We start from the raw sequence: 10,456 nt of genomic DNA on the forward strand, positions 1-10,456 counted from the left end.
CAGCATGTCAGAGGCTGAGTGTATTGTCTAAAATGTGATCTTCCTTTGCTTCCTGTCTTGCTTAATGGTTCTACCATCTACCTAGCTATTCAAGGCAGAAATCTGGGAATCAATCTATATCTCCTGCCTTTTCCTTACTTTCCCAAATCCATTCAGTGAGCGTATCTTTCCAATTATCTTTCTTTTAATCCTCTTCTGTTAGTCTCTTCTCTATCATTACTATCACCTTAGTTCACATCCTCTTTTTTTCTTTTGTTTTTTTTTTTTGTTTTTTTGTTTTTTTGTTTTTTTGAGGCAGAGTCTCGCTCTGTCACCCAGGCTGGAGTGCAGTGGCACAATCTCGGCTCACTGCAACCTGCACCTTCTGGGTTCAAGTAATTCTCTGCCTCAGCCTCTTGAGTAGCTGGGATTACAGGTACCAGCCACCATGCCCAGCTAATTTTTGTATTTTTAGTAGAGATGGGGTTTCACCGTCTTGGCCAGGCTGGTCTTGGACTCCTGACCTCATGATCCACCCACCTTGGCCTCTCAAAGTACTGGGATTACAGGTGTGAGCCACTGCACCCGGCCACATCCTCTTTTTTTCTTACCTGGACTATCAGTAGAGACTCCTAGTTAGTCTTTTTGCTTTTAATCCATCTTTATACTGACTCCTAGTTAGTCTTTTTGCTTTTAATCCATCTTTGTCCCCTTCTGATTAATCCTCTTCAGTGCAGTCAAAGTGATTTTTTTTCTAAAAGGCAATATGAGCCTGTTATTTTACTGCCTAAAATTCTTAAATGTTCCTCTATTGCTTCCAGAATAACACTCAGACTCCTTGGTGTCCCATACAAAGTTCTTCATGAGTCTTACTCCTTGCTTACTTTCCAGTCATATCTCCCACCACTCTCCACACATATCCTAAGAGTCAGTTGTGCCGGCTAATAGATTCATTTAAGCGGTTTTGCTTTCTCATTTATATTTCCAGTTTCCACTATCTGGAGGACGCTGATCCCTATCTGCCTACACGTGCCATTTCATTATTCAGGATTCAGTTCCACTGCCACTTCTTTGGAAAAGCTTTCTTTGGCAGTTTCCTTGCAGTTTGTGCTGACTTCTTTGTTTTACTATAGCATCCTTTGCATACTTGATTATAGAACTTAGCACATGTGTGTATACATATTTGTCATGCACTCAACTGTGACTCCCCCCAGGGACAAGAGTCATGACCTTGCTCTTCATGTTCCCTGATGGTAGACCTCGAATGAGTGTATGCTGAATGAGTATGATATTGATGTGCGTTCTTCAGGTATCTTCCACTACCATAGTTGTGGTAGAAGGGCTATAGCAGAGGCCCAAAAGCATTCTGCTGAAGTTTTGCAAATATCAAAGAAGCTAGATGATAGGTTAAAACCAATTCTCAGATAAAGGGATCATGGGTCCTGACAGCCATTGTTCTTGAGGAACCAGAGAAGTTTGAACATGGAGAGTACTGAATGTCAGTTCGTTTTGGAATAGAGGCTCCTCTAAGGTTTATTACAGTCGTGTACTTGCGCTTATCCTGTGGTGATTGAAGTGGCAAGGATTTGGAGATTAGAGATTTCTGTCTCATATTTACATATTCCCACATTCTACCTAAATTCACGCTTTGGAAGAGGATGGTGAAATGGGTTGTTCTTGCTATCTTTCTGAATTGTGTTCTTTTGTTCCCTTTGTTTTGGGGCAGCCAGTGACATTTGGGTTTAATTAGCTTCCATTAAAAAGTATTTTATCCTACATTAATAATTAATGCTAATGGTCTTTTATATTTGTCCAAAGCTTTGTGTTGTTGGACTTGAATTACATGAATAGCAGAGTTGAGCACCTGTAGAAGTAACATACTTTCCACTACAGCAAAACGACTTGGGAAGAGCAAAGGGAACACAAGACAGGGTCTCTAGTTGCTGAAGCAAAGATAATGGTTAATGGTTATTTTCCTCTTATTGCTGCTTTTATTGCTTATTTATAACTTTGTGAATGTGTATGTGAAAGTAACATACACTTAACTGTGGAAAATTTGGAAACCATAGAAAAAAATTGTGTGTAAAAATGAGATGGTTGTGAGAGGAGCACATACCCATAACCACACCAGCTTGAGGCAACCATGTTAATACATTGATAGATTTCCTTCTAGTCTTTTTTTGCTATGTACCCTCCACCCTTTACTTAGGGTTTAAATAATAATAATAAAACAAACACCCATGTATACACTACCATGCTTGAGAAATTTCATTTTGTTAATGTAGTATTGAACCTAAATCTTCTTTTTCCTTTAGGAAATGGATCAGACAATGGCTGCCAATGCTCAGAAGAATAAATTCTTGATTGATGGGTTTCCAAGAAATCAAGACAACCTTCAAGGTTGGAACAAGACCATGGATGGGAAGGCAGATGTATCTTTCGTTCTGTTTTTTGACTGTAATAATGAGGTAATGAAAATCTTCATCTGCCCACATAGGCTTTAAGCAACTGTTAGTTAACTATTGGAAAAAAAAAAAGGAATTTTTTAGTTACATTTTATATTGGCAGCAGTGTTTTTTGAATTGGTGGATTGGATGGACAGAATAGCACTGTCTTGCTGTTGGAGTATTAAAAACTATTTGGCATTGGCAGCCTTGGGGAGCTAAATTTTCCTTTATTTTCAAAATAACAAGAATCAGTTTTGATTTTTAAAAAATAAGAACTGACATACATAATAATATTAGGTAAGAAGCTGAACTACTTTCTTAGGTAGACATTATTATCAAAGAGTATCTTGCCTTAGGGTGTTGTTTACTGGAAGAGAAACACGTTTCTGAGAAGTTGGGAAAACTTTCTGTTTTAAAGAAACATACAGGGCCGGGTGTGGTGGCTCACGCCTGTAATCCTAGCACTTTGGGAAGCCAAGGCAGGCGATCACCTTAGGTCAGGAGTTCAAGACCAGCCTGGCCAACATGGTGGAACCCCGTCTCTACTAAAAATACAAAAATTAGCCTGGTGTGGTGGCACACGCCTATAATCCCAGCTACTTGGGAGGCTGAGGCAGGAGAATTGCTTGAACTTGGGAGGCAGAGGTTGCAGTGAGCCAAGATTGCGCCACTGCACTCCAGCCTGGGCAACAGAGCAAGACTGTCTCAAAAAAAGAAAAAAAAAAAAAGAAATGTACAGGATAGCCTGATTTGTCTTAAGAGTGAAATGATCTTGAAAAAAGCAAAAAAATGTACTTTTCTTTCTGGTAGTTCTAATAACGAAGTCAGACATACTTTTGAATAACTAAATACATTTCTCAGAATCATTTAATTAAGAAGCCTGAAGTAGTTAGTACCTTGAAGGAAGTTGATTGTTCTTAGGTTGAACTGTAAATGTGCCTCTGGTGGAGAGACTTGCTGCGGCCTTTGCGTTATTTTATTTTATTTTTATTTTATTTTATTTTATTTCTTTTCTTTTCTATTTTATTTTATTTGAGATGGAGTCTCACTTTCTTGCCCAGGCTGGAGTGCAGTGGCATGATCTCGGCTCACTGCAACCTCCCAGGTTCAAGCAGTTCTCCTGCCTCAGCCTCCCAAGTAGCTGGAATTACAGGCGTGCACACCATGCCTAGTTAATTTTTGTATTTTTAGTAGAGACAGCGTTTTGCAATGTTGGCCGGGCTTGTCTCGAACTCCTGACCTCAGGTGATCCACCTGCCTTAGCCTCCCAGAGTGCAGAGCCTCCCAGGGATTGTAGGCATGAGCTACCATGCCTGGCCTTTTGCATTGTTTTAAAACGCAACTCTCATCTTCCAACCCCCAAAAATATGTTTTCATTTACCCTTCAAAGTTAACTTTAGAATGTTACCACAGCTTTATAACTAAGGAATGTTTATTCACAATTAACAAGGGATGCTTTATTCAAATGCAAATATGTTGACTCAAATATTTGGAAATTTATGGAATTATCAAAAAGCAGGCAAAAATGAAACAAAATTTGAGGCACGTAATTCATACCTAATAAGTTAATAATAGATCTGAGATGGGACCATACACATACAGATCTTTTTATTGCAGTTTGAAAAAAAATACACAGGAAAAACTGAGTCATGAATGAATTCTTATTATGCTCTGTACTTATTTAACCTAGTTTATATAAATTGAACCACATGTTTAATTTTAAAAGGACTTTGCATGTTGATTAATGAATTAGACACACTGGGTTTATTGCAGGGGTTTTTTTGGTCATCTCTTTAAACTCTTGTTTTCTTTTCAGGTTAAAAGAATGGCAAATTCATATCTTTATGTTTTTGATAACTTTATATCTCTTTTTAGATCTGTATTGAACGATGTCTTGAGAGGGGAAAGAGTAGTGGTAGGAGTGATGACAACAGAGAGAGCTTGGAAAAGAGGTACTTTGCAGTTTTTACATACAACCACTTCAATCCCAGACCTGCCCTATTTGGTATAGGAAAAAAAGAGTCACATTTAAACATGTAAAATGGCTTGTTTAAGATGTTAAGTCAATCGGTCGGGGCAGATCCAGTGTTCTGTGAGCTCTTCTATAACATATAGAAGAAAGGATAGATACCTAGAACCTTGCAATATTTACTTTTGCAGAATTCAGACATACCTTCAGTCAACGAAGCCAATTATTGACTTATATGAAGAAATGGGGAAAGTCAAGAAAATAGATGCTTCTAAATCTGTTGATGAAGTAAGTGTTCCTAGCCTGTCTTTAAAAAAATATGTCAAATAAAAACGTGATTATTTGTTTTGGGGTAGGCAGGAGAAAAATACTATCACAGATTAGTTAGTTTTTCAAGACACTGGAAGCCGGGCATGGTGGCTCATGCCTGTAATCCCAGCACACGAGTTCGAGACCAGCCTGGGCAACATACTGGGACTCTGTCTCTTAAAAAAAAAAAAAAAAAAATGAAAAGAAGACACTGGGGACTAAATGAAAAATTAGGGTTTTTTTCCTATCTGAGTAAAACCTAAAATGAGGTTTACAACTTCAAACTTGTTCTTCATGAGAAATGGGTGGTTTATGAATTCTGAACTTGCTCCCAAGCACTAGAAAACTGGTATTTTAAGAAATGTGAGTTGGATCACATGAATGGCAAGTCATCTAGCTCAAGAGCTCCAGGCTTCTTTCTTCTGCCACAGAACAAATAGCACCACAGGTGGAAGGTTTCCATGACTTACCACTTCTCTCTTTTTTCATAAATAGTGATCTCTGAATTGTGGTTTGCAAGCCCAACAAAATTTCTAGTGTCTCTTTTTTTTTTTTTTTTTTTGAGACGGAGTCTCGCTCTGTCGCCCAGGCTGGAGTGCAGTGGCCGGATCTCAGCTCACTGCAAGCTCTGCCTCCCAGGTTCCCGCCATTCTCCTGGCTCAGCCTCCCGAGTAGCTGGGACTACAGGCGCCCGCCACCGCTCCCGGCTAATTTTTTGTATTTTTTAGTGGAGACGGGGTTTCACCATATTAGCCAGAATGGTCTCGATCTCCTGACCTCGTGATCCGCCCGTCTCGGCCTCCCAAAGTGCTGGGATTACAGGCTCTAGTGTCTCTTAATGAACCTAACCTCCCTTTCCTCGATTCCCTGGATCTTCATCCTCTTATAGTCATAAGATAAAAAAGAATGGCCCAGGGGAAGAAGATTCAGGGAATCTTTTAATCCATTCACACTTTGTATAGAGGTGATGTAATACATGAGAAAACTGTGTTTTAGAATCAGAACTAAGAAGCCACTTCAGTTTATATTTTATCAAATTATTGGTAGCCTATCAAGAATATTTTGTCCTAAAAGCACTAATTGAATGTAATATAGTCATAATTTTATATGTATTATTTATATAATATTACTGTCTAAAGTAAAATAGATGAAACTAAGTATGTGATTTTAAAAAATGAATCATTTTGAAAATTAATGTAAATTTGATTTTTTTTATGTGAACTTGTTTGGAGATGGAGTCTTTATTTTTTATTTTATTTTATTTATATATATATTTTTGAGACAGTGTCTCGCTCCGTTGCCCAGGCTGGAGTGCAGTGGTGTGATCTCGGCTCACTGCAGCCTCCATCTCCTGGGTTCAAGTAGTTCTCCTGCCTCAGACCCCTGGGTAGCTGGGCGCCTGCCACCACACCCAGCTGATTTTTGTATTTTTAGTAGAGAGGGGTTTCGCCATGTTGGCCAGGCTTGTCTTGAACTCCTGACCTCAAGTGATCTGCCCGCCTCGACCTCCCAAAGTGCTGGGATTACAGATGTGAGCCACCACACCCAGCCAAATTTGATTATTTTTAATAAGAACTTAACTGTATGGTATTTTAACAGTGCCTGCTTTTAAAATTATTATCATCTTTTTCCTTTACAGGTTTTTGATGAAGTTGTGCAGATTTTTGACAAGGAAGGCTAATTCTAAACCTGAAAGCATCCTTGAAATCATGCTTGAATATTGCTTTGATAGCTGCTATCATGACCCCTTTTTAAGGCAATTTTAATCTTTCATAACTACATCTCAATTAGTGGCTGGAAAGTACATGGTAAAACAAAGTTAATTTTTTATGTTCTTTTTTTTGGTCACAGGAGTAGACAGTGAATTCAGGTTTAACTTCATCTTAGTTATGGTGCTCACTAAACAAAGAAGGGTATCAGCTAGTTTTTTTTTAATTCAAAAAGAATATCCCTTTTATAGTTTGTGCCTTCTGTGAGCAAAACTTTTTAGTACGCATATATATCCCTTTAGTAATCACAACATGTTAGGATTTAGGGATACCCGCTTCCTCTTTTTCTTGCAAGTTTTAAATTTCCAACCTTAAGTGAATTTGTGGACCAAATTTCAAAGGAACTTTTTATGTAGTCAGTTCTTGCACAATGTGTTTGGTAAACAAGCTCAAAATGGATTCTTAGCAGCGTTTTAGTATTTATCAAATAACTGACCATTTACTATAGAAAGGTGAAAAAACTTAAGCTTTGTTTTACTACAACTTGTACAAAGTTGTATGACAGGGCATATTCTTTGCTTCCAAGATTTGGGCTGGGGGCACTAGGGGTTCAGAGCCTGACAGAATTGTCAGCTTTATTCTGACATAATCTAAGGGTATGGGGCAAGGATCACATCTAATGCTTGTGTTCCTTATACTCTGTTATATAGTATTATTCATGATTCAGCTGATCTTAACAAAATTCCTAGCAGTGGAACCTTGAAATGCATGTGGCTAGATTTATGCTAAAATGATTCAGTTAGCATTTTAGTAACACTTCAAAAGTTTTTTTTCTTTGTTCTCTAGACTTAATAAAAGGTTAGAATTAATTAGAAGAAGCAATCTAGTTAAATTTCCCATTTGTGTTTTATTTTCTTGAATACTTTTTTCATAGTTATTTGTTTAAAAAGATATAAAAATCATTGCACTTTGGTCAGAAAATTAATAAATATATCTTATAAATGTTTGATTCCCTTCCTTGCTATTTTTATTCAGTAGATTCTTGTTTGGCATCATGTTGAAGCACCAAAAGATAAATGATTTTTAAAAGGCTATAGAGCCCAAAGGAATATTCTTTTACATCAATTCTTCCTTTAAAAATATCTGAGAAATTTGTTTTCGCCTTACTTTTTTTTTCCTCTGTCACCAATGCTAAGTGGTATCCAAGATTCTTAATATGAGATTTAAAATCTTAAAATGTTTCTTATTTTCAGCACTTAGGTCATTTGGTACACAGGGTCAAATAGGGCAAATAATTTTGTCTTTGTATAATTAGATTTGATATTTAAAGTCACTGGAAATAGGACAAGTTAATGGATGTTTTTATATTTTAATAGAATCATTTCTATGTGTTATGAAATTCACTTATTAATGATAAATTTTTCAACATACTTGCCATTAGAAAACAAAGTATTGCTAAGTACTGTAACATACTGGCCACCAAAATTCGTATTGAGATTATCTTGGTTTCTTGTAAGAGATAGGAATGAGTTCTTACCTAGTGTTGCAGTCCAGCAAATACAGAGGTGGTTTAATCAAACAACTCTAGTGTGAAGCAAGAGTAAAGACTAAGGTTTTGAGAGCATTCCTACTCACATAAGTCAAGAAATCTGTCAGATAGGAATCTAAGTATTTATAGCGAGATTGTGAAAGCAACCTTAATGTTTTGAAGGACTGTTGAGACTAGGTGCTTTGCTTCCTTTCCTCAGATATCTTTCTGTGGCATTTGAGAACAGAAACCAAGAAACACGGTAATTACTAAATTATGAGGCTTTGCTTTTTGTTTGCTTTTAAGTAGAAAAACATGTTGGCAACATTGAGTTTTGGAGTTGATTGAGGTAATCAGACTTAACTAGTTTTGTCATTCCATTTGTTAAAGATACAGTCACCAAGAATTTTTTGAGTTTTTTGAAAGACCCCAATTTAAGCCTTGCTTATTTTTAAAAATTATTTCCATTCAGTGATGTTGGATGTATATGAATTATTTAGTAAATAATCTCAATAAATTTTGTGCTGTGGCCTTTGCTATTTGTTGGTTCAGATTTCTGTTCTCTAAGCATATTGAAGATCAAGAAGTATCCTATTTAATATGTGGGTTCTCACACTACAAAAGCAGAGTTCAGGACTGTCGATGCAAAGAGTCAAATTCTGTAAAATATTTGAAGATATTTATTCTAAGCCAAATATGAGTGATGAGTGGCTTGTGACACAGTCCGCAGGAGATCCTGAGAACATGTGCATATGGTGGTCGGTGTGCAGCTTGTTTTTATACATTTTAGAGAGACATGAGACATCAGTCAATACAGGTAAGATGTATACATGGTTCAGTCCAGAAAGGTGGGACAACTGGAAGCAGGAGTGGGGAAAGCTTCCAAGCCTTAGGCAGATTCAAAGATTTTCTGATTGGCAATTGGTTGAAGGAGTTTCTGTAAATAGAAAGGCATGTCTAGGTTGATACAGGGTTTGTTGGAGACCAAGGTTTTATCATGCAAATGAAGACTTCAGGTAGCAGGCTTCAGAGAAAATAGATTGTAAATGCTTCTTATTAAGAGTCTGTTCTAGGCCGGGCACGGTGGCTCAAGCCTGTAATCCCAGCACTTTGGGAGGCCGAGACGGGCAGATCACGAAGTCAGGAGATCAAGACCATCCTGGCTAACCCGGTGAAACCCTGTCTCTACTAAAAAAATACAAAAAACTAGCTGGGCGAGGTGGCAGGCGCCTGTAGTCCCAGCTACTCGGGAGGCTGAGGCAGGAGAATGGCGTAAACCCGGGAGGCGGAGCTTGCAGTGAGCCGAGATCGAGCTACTGCACTCCAGCCTGGGCGACAGAGCGAGACTCCGTCTCAAAAAAAAAAAAAAAAAAAAAAAAAAGAGTCTGTTCTATCAGTAATTTCAAAAGGGAGGTGAGGTATAATGAGGCATGTCTGGCTCTCCCTTCCCATCATGGCCTGAAACTAGTTTTTCGGATGAACTCTGGAATGCCCTTGGCCTAGAGGAAGGGTCCATTCAGATGGTTGTAGGGGCGCTTAGAATTTTATTTTTGCTTTACAGGATCCAGGAAAATTTTTCATCCTGTTTTTGTGTTTTGGCTTAAGCAGAAAGCATGATTTTATCCCATTCCTTCAAGAAGTAATCTCCACTGAGACACAAGCAGCCTATTTCATTACCTACCAGCAGCATCAATCACTTATCTCTTTTGGGGGAAGATGACAGTAAACAATGTATATCAGGATGTGGGCTTTTTGTGGACTTTCGGCTTTACTCTTGTAATTTAAGTGGTTCACAAACATTCCAGTGGTCCCTGGAGATAATAGTGGCTGTAAGTACTGGGCAGATGAGGTTAGCATCTTCTCCCTGGAGGTTTGGTTGTCATCTTCAAACAACTACTAATTGCACAAGCAAATAGTGCTAAAAACACTTTTTCTGGCCGGGCGTGGTGGCTCACGCCTGTAATCCCAGCACTTTGGGAGGCCGAGGCAGGTGGATCACAAGGTCAGGAGTTTGAGACCAGCCTGACCAACATAGTGAAACTTTGTCTCTACTAAAAATAAAAAAAATTAGCAAGGCATGGTGGCGGGCACTTGTAGTCCCAGCTACTCGGGAGGCTGAGGCAGGAGAATGGCGTGAACCCGGGAGGCGGAGCTTGCAGTGAGCCAAGATTGCGCCACTGCACGCCAGCATGGGTGACAGAATGAGACTCCGTCTCAAATAAACAAACAAAAAATATTTTCTGCTTTCCAGGAGGTTTTGTTTTTGTTTTTTGTTTGTTTGTTTGTTTTCTAAAACATTTGATATAGATAGACCTTCCAATGTCTTCTGTTGGTTAACTTTAATCATTCTTAGGTATTCTATTTCAGTTCTCCCTAGCCCACCTGCATACTTCTGCTAAATTAAGTGTTCCTTAATTGTAAACATTTATTTTTAATGAAAGAAAGGAAGCTCATTAATTTTGTACCAAAGAGAAAGGAAAACAATGGTCCTAATCACTTACTCCTTTATTTCCTC

The 10,456-nt window shown here is 38.2% G+C and overlaps 1 protein-coding gene across 2 annotated transcripts in view; it reads left to right on the plus strand.

Annotated features, from left to right (window-relative positions):
• The window catches only part of CMPK1 (cytidine/uridine monophosphate kinase 1), a 45,158-nt gene extending 36,678 nt beyond the window's left edge, over positions 1 to 8,480 (plus strand). For both annotated transcript variants that reach the window (XM_050749280.1, XM_050749201.1), the window contains exons 3-6: positions 2,295 to 2,447; positions 4,302 to 4,378; positions 4,587 to 4,683; positions 6,344 to 8,480. In XM_050749280.1, the coding sequence (XP_050605237.1) occupies positions 2,295 to 2,447; positions 4,302 to 4,378; positions 4,587 to 4,683; positions 6,344 to 6,385 (369 nt within the window). In that variant the 3' untranslated portion in view covers positions 6,386 to 8,480. The remainder of the gene's footprint in view (positions 1 to 2,294; positions 2,448 to 4,301; positions 4,379 to 4,586; positions 4,684 to 6,343) is intronic.
• Positions 8,481 to 10,456: the final 1,976 nt, after the last annotated feature.

The sequence above is a fragment of the Macaca thibetana genome, chromosome 1 (genome assembly GCF_024542745.1).
Source record: "Macaca thibetana thibetana isolate TM-01 chromosome 1, ASM2454274v1, whole genome shotgun sequence".
Classification (NCBI taxonomy): domain Eukaryota; kingdom Metazoa; phylum Chordata; class Mammalia; order Primates; family Cercopithecidae; genus Macaca; species Macaca thibetana.